The sequence below is a fragment of the Lycium ferocissimum genome, chromosome 4 (assembly GCF_029784015.1).
Source record: "Lycium ferocissimum isolate CSIRO_LF1 chromosome 4, AGI_CSIRO_Lferr_CH_V1, whole genome shotgun sequence".
Classification (NCBI taxonomy): Eukaryota; Viridiplantae; Streptophyta; class Magnoliopsida; order Solanales; family Solanaceae; genus Lycium; species Lycium ferocissimum.
The window spans coordinates 35018964-35040781 of record NC_081345.1 but is presented as its reverse complement, the minus strand read 5'-3'; the positions used below and the strand labels follow the sequence as shown (position 1 = coordinate 35040781).

The 21818-nt window shown below is 31.5% G+C and overlaps 2 protein-coding genes across 2 annotated transcripts; both read left to right on the top strand.

Moving 5' to 3' along the window:
* Positions 1-11455: 11455 nt before the first annotated feature.
* LOC132052535 (CASP-like protein 1F1) lies at positions 11456-13599 on the top strand. The gene is made up of 3 exons (XM_059444121.1): positions 11456-11785; positions 11860-11983; positions 12976-13599. Exons 1-3 carry the CDS (start codon positions 11586-11588, stop codon positions 13195-13197), a joined length of 546 nt encoding a protein of 181 aa, XP_059300104.1. The 5' UTR covers positions 11456-11585; the 3' UTR covers positions 13198-13599.
* Positions 13600-18388: 4789 nt separating this feature from the next.
* LOC132052536 (CASP-like protein 1F1) lies at positions 18389-20257 on the top strand. The gene is made up of 3 exons (XM_059444122.1): positions 18389-18796; positions 18902-19022; positions 19855-20257. Exons 1-3 carry the CDS (start codon positions 18597-18599, stop codon positions 20068-20070), a joined length of 537 nt encoding a protein of 178 aa, XP_059300105.1. The 5' UTR covers positions 18389-18596; the 3' UTR covers positions 20071-20257.
* Positions 20258-21818: the final 1561 nt, after the last annotated feature.

Genomic DNA, 21818 nt, shown 5'->3' with positions numbered 1-21818 from the left:
AAAGTAATAAGGAGGGTAAGAGGGAATGAACTGTAGCGCCCATGATAATAAATGTAAGAAGTAATCGTACGATTCACGTTAGATACCTATTAATTTTACCGTTAATTTTGTACCATCCGGTGTAGTTTACAATTTAAGCCCGTTAACCGGTTTAACCGGAACCGGACCGGTAACCGGTTAGGGAACCGGCCGGTTTCCTGTTAAAAAACCGGAACCATTTAACTTAGGTTAGGTTTACTGAGTTTGAAACCTCAAACCGGAACCGGTCCGGTTAAAATGCTCCAAAACCTTTTTTATTTTGTTTTTTGTATTATATATATATATTATAGTATTTATTAGTATATTGTAGGTATATTTACATATGTTATACAAGTTTATAAGTAAAGTTTAAATATTTATCGACTAACAATAAAAACATATATCAAGTCGAATAATATTAATATACGTGTATACATATATATATTAAGTTATATGCTTAAGTTAACACTATATACTACATATACCTAAAATATAGTAAGAATATACGTATATATATCAATATACCTAGGTTATATAACTTATATATATATATATACACACACTTTAAGTATACTATATATACTTATAACTTATATATTATAACTTATGTTATTTATAGCTTAATTATTTTCTAAGTTTATAAATTCGTATATACGTATACATATATATATATATACCTAAAATATAGTAAGAATATACTTATATATATATCAATATATGTATCAGTATACTTAGGTTATATAACTTAATATATATAAATATGTTTAAGTTATATATAACTTGATATATATATATAACTTGATATATATATATATATATATATATATATATATATATATATATATATATATATATATATATTCAAGTTATATATATACTATATATTATAAGTATATTCTTAGTATATTTTAGTTATTTTTCAAGTATATAACTTTCTAGTTTTTAATTTAAGTATATTTTTAGTATATTTTAGGTATATTCCTAACTTTATAAAAGTAAAAATATGAACACAAGTAAATAGAAGAAAGCTCAATGAGTCATATATTTTATTCATTCTTGGATAACATTTATTTGCAAGTTGTAGTTTTTTTTTAACTTGCAAATAATACATGAGCAGTATAGAAATAGTAGAATAATAAAATCACCAATTTTGAACCATTTCGTTAATTTCCCCCACATCATATTCGGTCATGGAAATATCTTCAAAGTCTTCCATTTGGTCCGGTCCACTAGCTATCAAATCTTCAATTTCTTCCTCTTCGCCTTCCTCCGCTTCTAAGTTTTGGTTGCGTCGCTCCGATCTAATCCAATCGCGAATGCACACTAGTACTTGCAAGCTAAAGCCGGATAATGAATGTCTATGGTCTCCAATTTGCCGTCTTCCTTGGCTAAATGCGCTCTCTCCGAAGCCACGGTTGATACTTGAACCGTAAGGATATCTCGAGTCATTCTTGAGAGTATCGGATAACTTGCCTTGTACTTCTTCCACCATGCTAAGACGTCCAAGTCATCCAGTTCCTTGATATCCACATTTGGCTGCATCAAATAAAAGTTATATTCATCAAAGTTTGCAGTACAAGAAGAAGTTGGCTGTGAATGTAAAACTTTTAAACCCGACAAGCCCTTTTTGCTACTCTGAGAAGTAGTAGGGCGTGGAGCAACGGGTGTAGCACGTTCTTCCAAAACTACAATAATGAGTAAAAAAATTTCTAAACTCATCATCAATAGCGAGTTCGGCTTGACTAAAGATGGTTGAACTCTCGCTTCAATTTCTAAAAATGTATAAATTTGACCAACCAAATTTTTAGTATAAGACATTTTTAAACAAGGATTTAAAAGAGAACCCAATATAAATAAAGTTGGGATGCGAAAAAAATACTTCTTAAATTTGTTTATCATTTCAAAAATAGCCACTTGATAACCGGGTTTATGTTTATACTCTTGTAAAACTCTAGCTATTTCCGCTAAGTAGGCTAAAATTCCGGTTACCGTGGGATAGAATTGTCTAGAAAAAGTAAGAGTTGCATTATAAAAAATTTCTAAGAGGTCAATACATTCTTTAACATCTTCCCAATGCGAATAATTTAACCAATCATCACTATCAGTATTATATTTGTTGTGAATTTGTTGTATGGGAATCCTATACTCATATTATAGCATAATGTAAGTGTAGTTCCACCTAATCTCAATTTCTACTTGAATTTTCTTAGGTCTAAGGTTATTTTCCACACAAGCATTCTTAAAATCTCTAATTCTTTCCCTATTAGCATTACAAAAAAGAAACGCAACCGCATTTCTAACTTTTTGAATAGAATCGTCAAAAAAGTCAAGACCATTTTTAACAATTAAATTTAAAATGTGACAACTACATCTCACATGAAAAATATTTTTTAGCGGAGGGTTTAATTCTCTCTTTAAAAGACCAATCGCCTTTGTATTATTAGAAGCATTATCTAAAGCAATACAAAGTGTTTTTCTATAAATGTTAAAAAATCTCATAATAGTAGACATTGAATCCGCTAAAAATTTTCCATCGTGACGACCTTTTCCTTCATCATATAAAAAAGCTATAATTCTTTTTTGCATAACCCGATTATCATCAATCCAATGACATGTAATAGCAAAAAAATCTAACTTGTTAAGACTAAGACCCAAATCGGCGGTAAGACAAACATTACAATTTAAAGAATTAAATACATGGCGCAAATAAAATCTATATTTTTTAAACAAATCTATAACATCGGCTCTACAAGTACTTCTAGGAATACCCTCAAATAACGGATTATAACAACGTTGAATATAAGTAACAAACCCCATACCCGATGGAAAGGAAAATGGTAAACAATCATAAGCTACCATTTTAGCTATTTCTACACGCTCTTTTTTCTTGTCATACTTAAAATTTCTACCGGTTCGTGGGTCTATCGTCATTTGAATCCCCCCACATTTGAACCTGTTTGCTCTCCCCAAACATCCATATGTTTGGTTCTCATATGAGCATTTAGTGTACCCGTTCACCATCCTTACCAGTTCCTTGCTTAAAACTAAATACTTGTCCACATAGAGTACATGTAGCTGATTGGTTTTCCCTATTCTTAGTCATAAATTTCCAAACTTTAGTTGTTGGCTTACGAGTTCTAGGCGGTTTGTCTTGTGTATGTGATTGTGCGGGACATGTATCTCCTATGGGATTTTGGGGGGTTGTGTTTCATCATCATCATCTAAGTCTTCATTAAAAGTGTCGGTAAAATGTTGTTGCATTGCCTCATGACCTAAAAGTGGATTATTTCCTCCAACATCAATACCTAAATTAGGTGTTTCTTCCACAAATGTTTCTCATTAAGCCCACCCCTAACAATACCACTACTACTACCGGCACCACGTCTTAATCTCTTTGACATTATTAAATAGAATTAATTTAAATCACAATCAAATAAATCACAACAAATTAAATTGCTAGAATTAAATTGCGTAAATTAAATTGCGAAAAATAAATTGCTAGAATTAAATTGCAAAAAATAAAGATAGAGTTGGAACGAAGGTACCAAATTGCCGGATTAATTTCCAACAAAGTGAAGGCGGCTAGAATTGCAAATCCACCAAAGTTACTTCGGATTGTTGCAAAATCACCAACTCCACCAACAATATTATAATTGCAAAATTAATAATTGAAACTATAATAATACTTTGTAATATTTATTTGAGAGAAATATAAAGTGACTAATTATTGCAAAGTAACTATAATTGAGAGATTGAGATTTGAGAGAAAGAGAAGAGTGAATTGGTGTGAATTAAAATGAAAATGAAGAAGGGTTTATATAGGGGTGAGGGATGAGTTAAAGTGTTAAAAAAAAAAAGTTTGGGGGGTTGGGGGGGCCAAAAATTAAGTAAATGACCGTTTGGCAACGACCATTTTTGCAAATGGACCGTTGCCAATGGTCCAATTACTCCCAGCCCAACGGCTCTTTAATTTTTTTTTTTTTTTTTTTAATTTAACCGGTCCGGTTCCGGTTTCAAAAAAATGGGAACCGAACCGGTAGAGAATTAACGGTTAACCGAAACCGGTTAACCGGTTCTACCGGTTTCGGTTTTAACCGGTTCAACCGAACCGGTTGACGGGCTTAGTTTACATGTGATAGTGGATTAAATGCTTTTTTTACCAGACAATTATTAAAGGAGTATTTTTTTTTCTAGACTATTAAGTATTTTAATAAATATAAACAAACAACAAATCCGATGTAATCCTACAAGTGGGGTCCGAGGAGGGTAGAATGTACGCAGACCTTACCTTATCTTTGTGAGATAGAGAAACTGTTTCGATAGACCCTCCGTTCAAAAGAAAGGTATCTGACGCGTGATTGTAAGAAAATGGACAATAAAATAGCGAAATATAAACAAATGCCAAAGCAAATAGTAATACACATTGAAGAATAAGTAACTACACGATAACTGAGTATTACTACTAATGTTAAAAGGAAAAAAGAAGAATAAGTATTGCACCTTAATTACCCCTAGCTACCTACCACCTTTCTACCTTAACCTCGACCTTCATACCTTCCTATCTAAGTTCATTTCCTCAGTCAGTTCAAGTTGTGCCATGTCATCTCTAATCAGCTCCCCCAGTTCGTCTTCGATCTACCTTTACCTCTCTAAACTCTTGCTACATCCAACCTCTCACGCTCTTGCATCCTCACAACTTCTCTTCACATGTCTGAATCATCTTGTCCTCCACTGATGACACACCCACCTTGGCCCCCATAACCTTTCATGATCATATCTCTCCGGGCATGCCCACATTTTCATCTGAGCATCCTCATCTCTGCTACCTTCATCTTCTGAACGTGAGCGTTTTTTTTACTGGTTATGCCTCATACATCAATGTTGGTCTAACCATTGAATCTTTATAGAACCAAAATAGAAATGATTTTCGAATTTGATCATTTCTTAGATTCTGTTGAATTGCATCGAATTCATTTTCAATTTTAGTTACACTACGCCCTGACTCGAGTCCCCACGCTCGCTTTTCTCCACCCCTTCGAGTAAAAGCTTTCATGAGCTGTTCACCAAAATGAGGATCCCAAATTGCATGAATAATAGGTCTTACATGGCGAATCAAAAGCTATGGAACTTGAGAGTGGGTCTTTTGTCGAAATGTTGCTTTCCTGTCCGAACGAAAGGCTTTCTCTGTTTTTATGTCGCGTTACCAATCACCTCGTTTCAAAAAAACTATTGTTGCCTCGGGGGTTTAGCGAAAGCTGGGAATTAATTACTAAATTATTACTAGTTAGCAGAGTCAACCCTAAAATAGTTTGACAAACAAGATGTTGGGAGACAGGAACTGACCCCCGCTATTGGTATGTTTAGTCAGGCGGCAGCCGTTAAATCACCTATTTTGAATTATGGACACACAAGGCTAAAACATGTGTGTCGGGTGCGCCGTTGTGGATTTAAACATCCACCATTTTATGTAGGAATGAAGGTGCTCTTGGCTCGATATCATTGGTAATGTAAATTTATTTCAATTTCAGCATATCGATTTATGCCTAGCTTATTCTTTTCTTTGCGTTTTTTTTTTTTTTTTTTTCAAGTTTCTTTTGAGTCCCAATTTCAATATGACTCCCACGCTTTATTATCCCATATTGCTCCCGAAGGCATCACCTTTAAGCCTAAGTGATACATTCTTATCGCACAACACCCCAGAGGCGAGTTTCTATTTCACCCACTCCGCTTCAATACGGTGGCGACATCATCGTTAATCTCTCCATCTTCTTGCATTATGGACCCAAAATATTTGAAGCTTCCTCTCCTGGTATGACTTGTTCCTCGATCTTCACTTTCACCTATGCCTACACTATTGTTAACTGTATACTATAGAAATTTGTACTATATAATTATTTTATAAATAACAAGAATACATAAATATATTATCAATACATGAAACTTAAACTCAAAGAAATATACTACATCGTAATAGCACTTGCCCCTAGTCTTTTCTAAAAATGTAGATACTCAATTTGTGGTGAAAGTGTGAATTTAACTATAATATTCTAAATATAATTTATACGGGCTAGATAAAATTACTAATATACATTTTTATAACTATAAATATTTATAATCTATTTTAAAATATATTTTCTTATTTCATTTTTGTTTCTTAGTTGATGATTATTATAGAGATAAAAGTTGATAATTCTTTTACTATAAATTGTGGTCTTAAATTAAAGATATGAATAATGTATCAAAATGTCTTTTGACTTTTATAATCTTAAACATGTCGGGTAAGATGTTGGAATTATGGAATTATAAAATATAAAAAGTGATTTTTTTAAAACAGACTAAGACAAGTAAATTAAAACAATTGATATTAATGTCTTGTAAAATGACGTAGAAAAGAATAATTATTCCGTCAGGACTTTAGAAGTTGTAGATAAAAAAAGTTGTGTGAAGTTAAAGTTAAAGAAAGTTTGTGAAAGTTCATTATTGTTCGTTCGAATGATTTTTGCTCCGTTAATCTTCAATGAAGTTATACGGTGTATGCCACATGTTAAAAATAATTATTAAAAGTTTGAATCTTGCTTTATATACTCAACTCCTTTTTCACACTTGCTTACATCAAGAGAATACGTAAAATGGTTCTTTCTTTTATTCTTGTTATATTTTGTTTAAGGCATCTTCTTTTAACTAGCTGTATGTATTAATTAGTATAATTTTTGCTATTTATTACTCCCTCTTTCTGATCATTTCCAATTAATTTATGTACGTTCTTCATTATTCAGTAGATTTTTAGTGTTTCTAGTATAAAATTACTAAAGTTGAATGATTGAATGAAGTAATGCATGTCACATTTCTATATATATAAAACAATTTTAAGCTTCACGAGTAAATTTTTACCAAGTAAGAGTGTTCAAGTCGAATTTACGATTTATACTACACCAAACATTTATTTTAAAACATATATTTTGTTTTGGAATACAAATTTCAAAAATCTTTTTCCTCTGTCCTAATCATCTGAACGTATCTTTATTCTTTTGACCAAGAGAACAATAATAGTCTTAAAGAGAAATATTAAAATAAATAAAAACGCGCTAAATGAATATAAGATATTTAACTCATATAGGAGAATATCTTTTGTGTGATATATTGATATATGTATTTTCTGTAAGTATACAATGCATTGATCTTAAAGTGTTGCAACTATGTGATATTGAAGGATGTTGAAATGTCACTTGATCGAAGTTTCTGATCAGACATTTCATCTCCCTAGAAACAAGAGAACTACTGCATGATAGGAAGGCAAGATTTTCCAAGATCAGCTGGACGTTCTTGATATGATTTTTGAACATTTCACACTAGAAGCAAGTAGATAAAATTAATTCTTTTCTTCACGTTTTTTTTTTTTTTCAAGTTTCTTTTGCATACTCCGCTCCCGAAGGCCCAATAAGCCTAAGTGATACATTCTTATACGCAAACACACGAGACGAGTTTATTTCACCCCTCACTTCCAATAAGGTGAGCGACATCATCGTTAATCTCTCCATCTCCTTGAATTATTACAGTACTATTATTAATATATACTATAGAAATTTATACTATATAATTATTTTTATAAATAAAACCATATAAAATTACTCAAAACATCGTAATTGAATGATTGAATGAGGTGAGATATGCATGTATAATTACTCTATTTTAAAATATATAATTAAGTGTTAAGAGATAAAATATATATACAAACATATGTTATGCATCGGGTAAGATGTTGGAATTATGGAATTATAAAATATAAAAGTGACTTAGTATAAATATTTGTCTTGTAAATGACGGAATAATTATTCCGTCAGGACTTTAGTAGTTGAAGATAAAAAAAGTTATGTGAAGTTAAAGTTAAAGAAAGTTTATGAAAGTTCATTATTTTTAATCTTCAATGAAGTTAAGTAGTGTTAAAAATAATTATTAAAAGTTTGAATCTTGCTTTATTTACTCAGACTCCTTTTTCACACTTGCTTGCAAGAATAGTGGCAAATTGTTTCTTTTATTCTTGTTATATTTTGTTTAAGGCATCTTCTTTTAACTAGCTGTATGTATTAACCAATTAATTTAAATAATTTAATACAACCAAACATTTATTTTAGGCTTGTTTTGGAATACAAATTTATCACTTTAATCAAATTCGGAGAGAATATCTTTTGTGTGATATATTGATATAATTTTCTTGAGTATACAATGCATTGATCTTAAAGTGTTGCAACTGTGTGATATTGAAATTATGTCATGATCGAGGTTTCGACATTTCATTTAAAACATATATTTTTCAGCTGGACGTTCTTGATATGAATGTTGAACATTTTAGATAAAATTAATTCGGACTGGCGTTTAAAAAAAGTATAAAATTACTAAAGTTGAATGATTGAATGAGGTGAGAATGCATGTTAATTACTCATAATTAAGTGTTAAGAATATATATACAAACATATGTTATGCATCTATTTACTTAGTATAAATATTTGGTGCGGCCTGCGAGTAAATTTTTACCAAGTAAGAGTGTTGTACCGTCAGATCACCGGTGACAGTTGCAACATAGTGGCAAATTGTTATCTACACTTGATATCTACACCAAATCAAATAATTTAATTTTAACAGCTAAAAATTAAAGTAAAATTAATGTACGTTTTAAAACATATAATTGAGAAACTTTGGATACAAAATGCTCTTTTTAGCTTTTCTTTTTGGGCAACTTTTTATCAAAAAAAGCCAATCAATCCAAACGGGCTCTTAGTTGGTGTAAATATTTGATATGAGTAAGTTTACCGCTGCAACGTGAGAGTGACAGATTTCGAGTCCTCTGTCCTTGAAACAGAGGCTCTCATCTGAACGTATCTTTATTCTTTTGACCAAGAGAACAATAATAGTCTTAAAAGAAAATATTAAAATAAATAAAAACGCGCTAAATGAAAATAAGATATTTAACTCATATTGGAGAAAGTACTACTGCATACACATTAGTGATCAAGACTCTAATCTTAAGTAGCGGCCTGAAACAATAGGACTACAATGTAGGATCGGGCATAAAAATCGAAAATCGAACATAAATTTTGAAGAACCGAAAATAGCATAATTCTTCCTAATATTTTGACACCAATATTTTTCCCTATTGGGACTCGCGAACCTACAAATAGACTAGAGCATACAGACTGTTGAGCTACTTTTATTCTTTTCCTTAAAGTCAAACCTTAGTCTTTGCCACCAATCAATGGAGCCGATCGACTCACAACGGAAAATGCACCTCGTTGCCAGTTCATTTCAAATTTTCAGTACAACTTTTGGTATTCAAAATTCATTGAATTAATTCAAATTGTGTAGAGCTCATTTAAAGGATTCTTCATTTTTTTTAACTCAAACTTGAAAACTCTAATTAAAGATAGAAAGATCCTATATATCTCAAAATACCTTTGGTGACCGTTCATTTCACCTTGTTCATTGCTTACAACATTTAGTTTTTTTCTCTAAGGGAATTTCATGCCCAAACATAATTTATAGTAGTACTAACACTTTAAGTGCTCATTTTTCTACATTGAAGTGAGAGGCTAGAGAAGTCGTAAGTAGTAGCCTCTGAATAAAGAAGTTACTCCTTCCGGATCAACAAAAAGAGTTCACTTAGCCTTTTTTTTTTTTTTATAAAGAAAAGAGTTCACTTAGCAAATAAAAAAAGAATTAACCTTATTTTTTCATATTTGCTCCTATTAAGTGTTATATGATCAAATCCCAATGCTTATTTAATTAGGGGTAGTTTAGTCAAATTACCTATTTTTATCTATGAGTTAGTATTTTCTTAAGGGGCGTGCAAATAGCTACGTGGACTCTTTTTTTGATCCGGAAGGAGTATTACGTAGTGGGTCTTGTTGATTTGAAAGAAAAAGATATTGGGTACTACTAAATAGTAGTATTGTTCATTTTGCTCCATACAAATCAGTGTGAAAATGCTTTTTGCTAGAAGCCTTTGAATGAAATTAACCTTGTAGTGCGCGATCCGAATTAAGTCGGACTAACTGGATATCTAACACCGGGTGAGAAACAAAAGAATGAGTCCTTTATCCTTTTTATGGAATTTAGGTCACTGACTACAGGAAAGCTAAATGTACTTTTCCACTGTTCCTATTACTCCCACCGGTTCATAATGAGTGTCCACTTAGCCTTTTTATTTTAGTTCAAAATAAGTATCCACTTACATAATTAAAAAGGAACTAATTATTTTCTTCCAAATTTATACCTATTTAGATAAGTGAGATTTTATATAATCCAAAAACTATATTAATTAAATTAAGGCTAGTTTAATCAAAATACCTAAAAAAAAATCAGAAGTTAGTATTTTTCTAAAAAGTGTGCAAAAGACTAAAGATTAAGTGAACGCTTATTTTAAATCAGCGGGAGCAGTTCTTAGTTTTCTGTGAGCAATTATTAGGTAACCAAAAATTTGTTTTGAATCCGCATAGCATTTATACAGCACTACGACTTTTTGTTTGCGGAATTTTTGGTAGTCAATTTTGACTCCTTTGCCAATTTCTTTTTACCTTCTTCATTAATGAACGCGCATTAATTTACTATCTTCTCCAAGCTTGTTTGGTTTTCGTTATTTCTAAGTCACAGAGCAAAAACACTTACAGTTTGACTGCATTTCAGAGAAGTCGTTGTCGATATGAGTAGGGCTGAAGCAGACACATGCAAGAAATTACAGAGGAATCGTACCCTTCTTTTATTTTGAATGTCAGTATGGTGGTTAGAAGGGTGATATAGGAAGAAAAATATAACAAAATACAGCACCATTTGTCACAAATTAATTGTTGGTTGGCTAATTTGATTTCTTCGAAGAGGAAGAATAGCTTCGGATGAAAATGAAACTCTTATATTTGCTTTAAAATATAGTTAACGGGAGGGAGAATCACAAAAATTTATCAGCACCTAAGGTTGCACCAAATCATAATAATTTAATCATTATTATGATTAAATCATAAATAAATTCAAGAATGTGTAGTAGTAAATCATGATTAACAGAGTGTTAAGAATGTATGTGACGATACAAATTATGTATTCATTGAATCAATATAAACATTGAGTGCGAATAAGTTTTTACTCCAACTCACAGCTCAATTAAGACTCATTAGATTCAAATTTGTAACATTATGATTCGAATTGTAATTTTTCGGTTAGTGGACTATATCAGTAAAGACGAAGTCATGCTTAATTTTTAAGACATGTGAAACTCTCGTCCACTAATCGAAAGCTAATTTTTCATAATATTGACACCAATGCCCACTCGCCCAGTCATTACTAGTATTTCCGGAAGTGAAGGCTAATATATAGAGAACAAAAATGAGATATTTTAGGACAATTTAATGGGTCCTAATTTATACCTAAATCCCATTAAAATCTGATTTGCTTTACGCCACACTACTTTAACAATCAATACATTTTTTGTTTTCCCCCTATAAATACCAGCACTAACATCTACTCATCCACTTCATTCCATTCTTGTTTTTCTTCTTTGCACCTTCTGTTTTGAGATCCCTAAAATGGAGAGTTTTGATGCTAAAAATATGCAAAGCCCACCTTTGAAATGTTACAAATATTTGTTGGGAACACAGATTATGTTGAGAATTATGGCAACTGCATTCACATTGGCGTCCACTTGGATTATTCTTACCAGCAAGCAGACTGTTACTGTATTTGGCATTGAGATGGATGCTCGTTATAGCTATTCTCCAATTTTCAAGTAAAATCTTAGTTTATTCCTTGAAAGTTCTAAATTTTAGCATCTTGCTTATTATTTGGTGCGGTTCTCTGCAGGTTCTTTGCTTTTGCAAATATCATAGGATGTGCCTTCTCTGTTATGTCCCTGTTTCTTTTCTCTGTTTTAGGCCATAAGGGACTTGAGCCAAAGAACTACTTTTACATGTTCCTTCATGATTTGGTACGTCCAACTATTACTCATTTTTTTATTGACAGTCCATCACTAATTATCAAATGTTATGGAGCAAATTTTGAGAATCTTGAATATTTATCTATCTTCCTAGTACTTCAATTCATGGTGTTCATTTTAAATTGTTAGTAGATCTGGGTAAAGTTCTTAATCAATTTGGAGTTAGGGAGACTCGACGGCTATGTTGTTTGAACTCTCTGCAAATGTTGTCGTACCGGTGTTGAATCCTCCAAAATACACTACTTTTGGAGGATCCATCCTGCACCCGTCGACATTTTTGAAGAGTATGAGCAACATAGCTCGGTAATTGTAACGCCATTTGGGGGTTTGGAAATCACACCTTTCTTTTTCACACTAAGGAATCGGTAGTTTCCATATATACCTTTCTTCCCCATCCTAGAATTTCATACAATATTTATTTTCCATATATTGTTGGTTTGTTACGTCACGCAATAGGCATTGATTGTCTTGCTGTCTCTTGATTTGATTCTATTCTTATGAGGCCTGAACCTAGACGTTATGTACAATGAACTTCTTAGTTGTTGCAGTGTTATAAAGCAGATTTCTATGTTGGGATACTGATGAATCTTCCTGTATCAATTATTGTGATTAAAAAAAAAAAAAAAAAAAAAAAAAAAAGCTTAGAGGATAAAAGTGGTAGACACTGGTATAAATGCTGCTAGCTAGTATGAATGTATGACCTTTTTCTGTTCCTTTTTTCTCCTTCTGTTGACTGTTGGGCATTAGGACTACTCAAACACACAAAGTCTTTGGATTGAACATATTTACAGTACACATTGTAAAGAATTTTCACACTATCATTGAAATTTAACCTATTGTAACATGTAAGGTTGTTTTTACTTTCTTAATCCCATGTTTTATGGATAGTTATTTATAGTCATCTTTAGGTGACATAATAGCGTAAAATTGTATTTACTCTGGTAGTAGATAATGTGAATGTTGGAATTTTGTTGTGAGGACAGATTGCAATGGCACTGCTGCTAGCTGGATGTGCAGCAGCAACAGCAGTTGGATATGTGGGGAAATATGGAGAGATGCATTCAGGATGGATGCCCATTTGTGACCATGTTTCCAAATTCTGTCACAAAGTTACAAATAGTGTCATGCTCTCCTACTTTGCTGTGCTTTTCTACCTCTGCCTCACCATAATATCTGCAAATCAATCCAGACAGATCCAAGTTTAACACTTCAGAAGTATCTTAATTAGCAGTGAAGAAGCCCAAGAAAGTTCGTTTTGCATCAACATATCAGAGAGTAGAAACAAAAAAATTGAGCAACTAATTAGGTTTATTCTTCACTATTCTGAATTGATGCAAGGTTGTTTGAGGGCTACTGAGTCCAAATGCGCGTTGTATATTAGTTGTCGGCTATAGTGTGCAAGATATTTGCAGATCAATCTTTTAATTTGAGTTGTATTAAGAGTTCAACCCTGTTTAGTTTAAGTTAGTAATGACCTTTCTTTTCTCTTCTTTTTCAGTTGTATGCATGGTAAATGTAATGTCACTTCTTTTATACTCTAAACGATTTTAATTCAACAAGTATAATGCTAGATGGCATCAATATTTGGAGGCTGTTCAATTGGTCCGTCCATCATCCAAATTAATCTCTGATGGTTTCTAGAAGCAATTCCTGCAAAAACTAAGCCGATGAAATGACAAAATGACAAATAAAATGACACAACGATTCCTGAGTCTTAGGTTATACACAATGGATAGCGCTTTACAACTACCAAATCGCTATCATACTCCCTCTGTCCAATATTAGTTGTCCTGTTTCGCTTTTCGAGAGTCAAGTTGACCACTATTCGGAGCTAAATTGGACTAGATCAATTCAATATTTTAAAACTATAATTTAGATTTTCAAAAACTATACGAAAAGTATTACAAGTTGCAATTTTTCTCATACAAATATGGTGAAAAAATATATCTCAAAATGTTGATCAAAGTATATATAGTTTGACTTTTAGAAAAGAAAAGTGGACCAGAAATATGGGACGAGGAATTATTAGGTAAAGTGGGACGGAAAAAAGGATTTAAGTTATAGTGCTAACAGTGTAATAAATTATTTATCAGTGTAATTTAACATGTTATGATTGGCTACTTAATGTTAATACCATTCTATTGTTAGATCACTTGTAAAGATCTTTTAAATGACTTGATTGTGTGAAGATTATAATTTATACTGTCAATGTATAGAACTTTAATTAAACTATAAAGGGAATTAGGTAAAGCTTCTCTTAGTTCAATTTGATCAAGGGAAACATAGATCGAAGTCGTTACTAGAAACGAACGAAGTTTTATGTGGAAAATCTCTCCAAAACCAAGAGTAAAAATTACATTAAAGCTCCATTATAGCAAATGAGCGTCAGAAAAATCTTCCAAAATGGTCATGATGCTAGTGCCAAACAAGGAGAAACGATATCAATACAAGCAACAACAACAAAACAAGTGAAGAATGAGAAAGCATTATGTTAAAAACGAGCAACTATGTGTGGCTCAAAATCTACACCTAAAGACCTCCAAAACAATTTCCATTGTTCAGATATTGAAGAACAGGATGTTACAAACTCCTATAAAAATTTCAGCTCAGTCCAACAGTGACAAATTAGAAATACAATTTCAAGCTGGATGGTCAGACAATAAGTTTGCAATAAAAACAGAACTCTCTCCTCTCTTCTTTTTCTTGTCAAAACATATGCTTCCTTTCTCCTCTTATTAGATCACAATCACACCCAAAACAATCAATAAGGAGCATTTTATAAAAGCTCAACGTAAAGCTTCAAAACATTCTTGTAATTGGAAGCGATCAATCCCTAACCAAAAAGGAACTAGAAATCAAAGCCAAATTAATTGATAAGAAATAGAGAATTATTCATTAGCGCATTTTGGCTGGGAAAAGTGGGGGTAACAGTTTGTTTGATCAAACATTTTGGGTCAAGAGTACTTTTCTACGAAATGAGTTCTTGTTAATTTGAATGAGTATGAAAATATTCCCTTCGTCCCAATTTATGTGAGGGTTTTAATTGGACGTAAAGTTATAAAAGATTTTTGAAACTTGTATTATAAAATAAGTTATAGATATTTGTATGATTATAAATTATCTCATTGAAGGTAAATACATAGAAATCCAAAATTATTCTTTTTAAATAAGAAAGTTTGACACTTTTTTTAATAAACGGGAAAAAAATAAAATATCACATATAAATTGGAACGGAGACAGTATTACTTACTTAAATTTGTTAACTTTTGCTCCATACAAATCAGCGCGAAGATGCTTTTTGTTAGCAGCCTTTGTATAAATAGCACTGTCGTTTTTCACCTTTTTCGAAATTTAGGTAACTGACTACAGGAAAGCTGGATGGACTTTTCAGTGGGACTGTTCTTATTTTTCTGTGTCAAAATTGAGCACTTATTAGGTAACCAAAAATATGCTATCAATCCGTACAACATTTATACAGCATTACAACTGTTCGTTTCTAGAATTTTGCTAGTCAATTCTAGTCCTTTTATCTTCTTCTCATTCCTTTTTCCTTTGTGAAATGGGGATAAAGCACATTCATTAATGAACATGCATTACACTATCGATCTCTCCATACTTGTCTGGGATAAAATAACGACTTTTTGATTGACTGCATTTAAGAAAGGCATCATCAATCTGATAATGGCAGAGGCAACAATATGAAATGAAATTACGGAGAAATAGCCTGCCCTTCTTTTATTTAATTTGTTATCTGTGAGGTGGTTAGATATATTGAAAAAAATATAACAAAACGTAACATCAAATTGTTGCTTTCTCTATTATCGCTAGTTTAGAAGTATCCATCAAATGTCTGAAGTAAATTACTAGTAATAATTTTTGTTTAGCTTCTTGAAATTGCAGTATTATAAAGTTGTGATATTTTAATCCACCTTACAGTTGCAGAAGAAAGTAATTTTCGTTCCCTTGCAACCCCGCATTTCCCCCTAAATTTTAGTTTCCTCTAACTTAGGGGGTGTATGTTTGGCTAAGGTTATAAGCTAGTCAAATCAACTTATAAACACTTTTTAGCTGATTTACTGTTTGACAAGATAAAAAAAAAGCTTATAATTTAAGTGGTTATAGGTTAAAATTAGCCAAAAATCATAAGTTGATCAATCTAAACTTATGATTTTACAATTTATAAGCACTTTTTATTTGACTAAACCTTTTACTTTATCCCACATCTTTTATGTTCTCCGAAATATTCTTTCTAAAACATAACTTTTGATTACCTCTCTATTCATTTTTCATTATTCCTCATTTTTTATGTAAAAATACGTTAAAACTTATATTCTTTAAAAGATAGATTTAAAGTCATTTCAGCAGAAAAATGCCTCAACAACACCTTTTTTGTACTAAACATACTAATTGTTGCTTAGAAATTTTAATACTTTTATCCAAACACGTAATTGTTTTTTTATAAAACAAATTTCAGCACCTAAAAGTACTTTTCAGCATTTGATGCTTATCAACTGCTTTATCTGCTAAAGTAAACGGGCTCTTATGAGCCGTTTGGACATCGTTTGAAACCATGATTTGAAATCATGTTTGGAAATGCAATTTGGATATCTTAAGTTGTATTTTCTCTTATAGACATAAAAATCCCACAAATTGTGAAAACTATTAAAACATTCCTAATTCTTATACAATCTTACCAAATGAGCAAGTCATAGTTCATAACAAAATCAATATGTTATTAGAAGGTCTTTCTAAAAAATACAATACCAATTGATCAAATTTTAGTTCAATAAAAAACGAAAATTTAACATGAATAGTAATGAGGTTGGTAGACATAAATAAAGGTTGGTGGAAGTTAATGAGGTTGGTAAATGGTTGGTGGGAGTAATTGTTAAAAATATTTACCAACTTATGGGCCTTTTTTTACAAAATATAAATTTATAGGTCAACTTTTTTTATTTAAATTTTTTGAAACCATGATTTGAAATCCCAAATCATGCCTTTTTGGATGATTTGGGGTTTCAACCCATGATTTGAAACCATGCGATGAAATGCATGTCTAAACGCTGATTTCATCTCATGGTTTCAAACCGCATGTCCAATCGCCTACTTAGACAACGTGTTATCATACATTTCTTTGTCCAAGTTACGTATACCATAAATATTCAATTTGTTGAAAATGGAAAAAGAAATATCTTCATTTTTTTCATTTCTTTTGGTGCCACCCTCTCCGAAATAAACATTAATCTTGAACAGTATCCAACTCCTTGAAAGGATATAGGACGTGGAGAGGATTTTGCGGCGTTTAGGGAGGGAAGTGACAGGAGCCAGTTGAACCATGGTGTTGATTTGACTTAATTTTTTTTCCTCAAACATCACACTTAAAAAAAAAAAAAAAAAAAAACAAATTCTTCAGAGAGAATGAACTTGGAAGTTGGACTAGTAGAGAAAAATGAGAAGGTAGAAAAAAGGTCTCTGATGGAATTGCAAGTTTGCAACTTTTATTAGGCGTTTGGCCATAGATTTCAAATGTTTTTTACTTATTTGGAATTGATGGAGTTGAACTTGAAGAAGGAATTTTGTTTGATTATACATTTGTAAAGAGTATTTGAAATAATGTTCATGCTCGAATGTGCATAATTATAATTTTAAAAGTGAAAAGTGAGTTGAAAAATAAGTTATAAGTTGTTTTTTAAATTTAAACTACAACTTCAAGTTGAATTTTGAAATTTTTATGGTCCAACACTGATTTTCGAATAAAATAAAAAATTATTTCGGATTTTCAGTTTTATTAAAGGTATTGGAATGGGATGGCCAAGTTGCTTCATATACAAAGACAGACATATCACACTTTTTTCTTTTCCTGTCCTTTTGCATAAATTCTAACTAGTCTGATGGCATACATAAAGGAAGTTTCACAAGGTTCATTAATTTACTCATCGAAGTTTATGAGAACTTTACTAATTTCACTAAAGATATTGGTTTTGAAATCTGTCCTTTCTGAAAGGTTGAATATCTAATTCTCAATTTGTCACATACTCAATAATTGGTTAATTTGTCTTGATGTGAAAATTACACTCTTAATTTTTCATTGGCACGTTAATGGAAGACTCCAATTGGCACCTTAGTGAAAAAATACATTAGATTCAAACTTACAATATTTTGACTATTTGACTATACAAAGTCTTGCATACTTTAACGCAAATAAAACATTTGATGTATTTTTGCTGATCTATTTTTGATACTTTAATGGATCCTAACTTATCACCGAACCCCATTAAGATCTCGATATCCTTTACGGCTTTACCCGACATCACTTTATTTTACAAATAAATTAAAACATTTTGTTCATTCTTCTCCATGAATTAATGCATTTTTATTTATCTATTTTTGTTAATTATTAAAATCGAGAGGAGGCAGTTTTTAAACTTCCTTGCTTTTTTGTCGGTTTTGGAAGTGATCCATTTACTTGAATGATCTCTCTCACCCCACTATCTCACTCTATAAATACCAGCACCAACATCAACTTGCCCACTTCCTCATTCAGTTCTTGTTTTTCTTCTATTGTATTGTATACCCCCTTTTGTTATTTTGAGATCCCAAAAAAATGGACAACTTTGGCACCAAAAATATGCAAAACCCACCCTTGAAATCTAACAAATGTTTGTTGGGAACACAAATTTTGTTTAGAATTTTGGCAACTGCATTCACATTGGCTGCCACTTTGATTATTCTCACCAGCAAACAGACTGTCACTGTATTTGGCATTGAAATGGATGCTCGCTATAATTATTCTTCAGCTTTCAAGTAAATACTATGAAAACCAAATCTTTGGGGTTTTCTTTTAAAGGTATGAATTTTATTAGTAGTATCTTTTTTATTTTGCTCATATTTTATTTGGGAATATTGCAGGTTCTTTGCATTTGCAAATATGATTGGATGTGCCCTCTCTGTTCTGTCCTTGTTTCTTGCCTCTGTTCTAAGCCATAGGGGTCTCCCGAAGAACTACTTTTACATGTTCCTTCATGATTTGGTATGTCTTTCTTTTCCTTTTTTTTTTTTTTTTTAAAACAAAAAAATTTACAGTCACTAATTCTATTCATTGTGTTCATTTGAAGTTGGTAGATCAGGAAAAGTTTCTCAATCAGTATTTTGCACTCATTGGAAGTTTGTAACGTCACTCAATATGCATTTAATGTCTTGCTCTCTATTATTTCTTTCTTTTATTATGAGTCCTAAACGTAGAGGTCAGTTACAATGCACTTTTCTAGTTGTTGTGGGGAATATAAGTTTTGATAAAATTGTTGTGATAATTCCTTCATTGGTATAAATAGTGATAGAGTATATGAATGTATGACCTTTTTCGTGGGATTTTACCTTTTTTTAGCCAGACGACTAACAAAATTTTCACCTACCTTCGCCGTAACTATTTTGTAATCGTTATCGTTGTGTATTCAATATATAACAAGTATTTACTCACTATATAACATATGTATAATCAGGTATAATGTATACGCACAAATTATACACAAATCTATACAGTGATTATACTTAATTTTGAAAAAAATAACGACTAGAATTAATTTTATTGTGAGCTTTGTTGGACAACTATGTAGTGTAAAAATCATCTTTTTCCTTTTTTCCCTTCTGTTGGGCTCTTTTGACCATTGAGTCATATAAAATCTTTTTGAAGCCATGCATTTTTATCCAAGAGTAAGTATACAACAAGGCCTCAATTCCAAGCATGAGTAGTTTATATGTAAATTCTCATGACTGTCTGTGTCGCTTCATTTAACTGTGACATGTTGTTTACTATTACAAAATTTGAAGTGAGTGATGTGAATGATTTTTTGTTGTGAGGACAGATTGTGATGGCACTACTACTGGCTGGATGTGCAGCAGCAACCGCCATAGGATATGTGGGGAAATATGGAGAGATGCATTCTGGATGGATGCCCATTTGTGACCATGTTTCTAAATTCTGTCACAAAGTTACAACTAGTGTTATGCTTTCCTACTTTGCAGTGATCCTATACCTCTGCCTCGTTATAATCTCTGCAAATCAATCCAGGAAAGTCTAAGTTTAAACACTTCACAAGCAGAACCCAAAGAACTGTTGGAGCAGATCGATTATATTTGATGTTGTACTGATTGTACACTGTAGTTGTGTAGTTTGTTTTTGTTTTATTGTTGGTGTAATCATTACTCGCTTCTAGTTGTTGCTACTTTGAATATATATAAAATTATATTATGCATTGTTTATGTTTTTTGTAGATACTTCGTACATTGTATATTTGTCAGAGAGTGAGGGATGTGATAATTTGCTTGGATTCTCTCTGTCCTGACTAGTTTTGGATGTCTTCTCCTTCGACATTAACTATTTTTAAATAACGGGGGGCTGGGACTTGGACATATAACTGATCATTACTCCATTCAATTATTCCCTCCGTCCTAATTTACGTGACATCATTTTCTTTTTAACCTGTTCTGAAAAGAATGTCACATTTTCAATTTTTTTTTTTTTTTTTTTTTTTACATTTAATAAAATGATTTATGACCATATAAATATCTAAAGTTTATTTTAGAATATAAATTTCAAATGTCAAGTTAAACGGTACATAAATTAGGACAGAGAAAGTAACATATGAATTGGCAGGTATCGCTAACTTGTAAAATTGAGAGTGCCATCTAACTGTTGTGATAAGGAAGAGTACTTACCCAATACAACTTTCGTTTGGATCCAGTAAATACGCTAAAAAAAATTAAAAAGAAAGAGTCAAATTCGAACCCAATAAATAAAAGACGGTGTTATAAAATTTCAAACTCGAACTTTTAGATGATTAAAAGTTATTGATAAGCAAGTGTTGAAAAGTACTTTTCAGGTTTTGAAGCCAATTTTAAAAATAAGCAATTAGAAGTGTAAAATAGATAATAAACAATTAGTGTGTTTGCTATCAACAATATTTCTGTAAAATTGGCTGAGATGTCTTTGAATCTATTTACAGAAAATTTAAATTTAAAAGTATTTTCATATAAATAAGACAAATAAAAAATATTAAATATGTTTTAAAAATGTATTTAGGCGATTATAAATGACATGATAGATAAGATTATAAGGAAATTAATCAAACAAAAGTGTTTATAGATTGTAAACTTAGCCAAACACGCTTTAAATCCTGAACTCGGTTTAGCAAGCAACTTGGGAAACTTTAACCTTTTATGAGAGACCAAAAAAATAAAAATAAAACTTTAATTGAAGATGTGACATGCAACCTTTCCTCCGCCTCGTGGGAATTAGGAATATTCAGTATAATAATGAATAAACATGACGAATGACATCTCTTTCTCTTTCTCACTTTGTCGAAAAGCACGCAATATATATATATATATATATATATATATACTTCTTCCGTTTCATAATAAGTGTCACCTTAGCCAAATTTTTTGTCTCATAATAAGTGTCACCTTAGGAAACCAGGAAATAAATTGATTAGTTTTTTCCAATTCTACTCTTAGACAATAAAGTAATATCTAAATGATGATTGAAAAAGGCACATAGTGACTTGATATTGTTGGATTTCTAATGACAAAAGATTTACTTCTTGTGTATGCTCTATTCAAAAGGTAAAAGTAATTTATTTTTATTATATAGGAGTAATTTGGTAAATTTTACATTGCATTATTGGTTTCTTAATATGCGTGTTTTTGACTAAGGTGACACTTATTATGAGACGGAGGAAGTATCTATCAAGATTGAAAACAAAGCTCACGGACATGGTGAGGAGCCATTTGGACATGGTTTGAAACCATGTTTGAACATACAATTTGG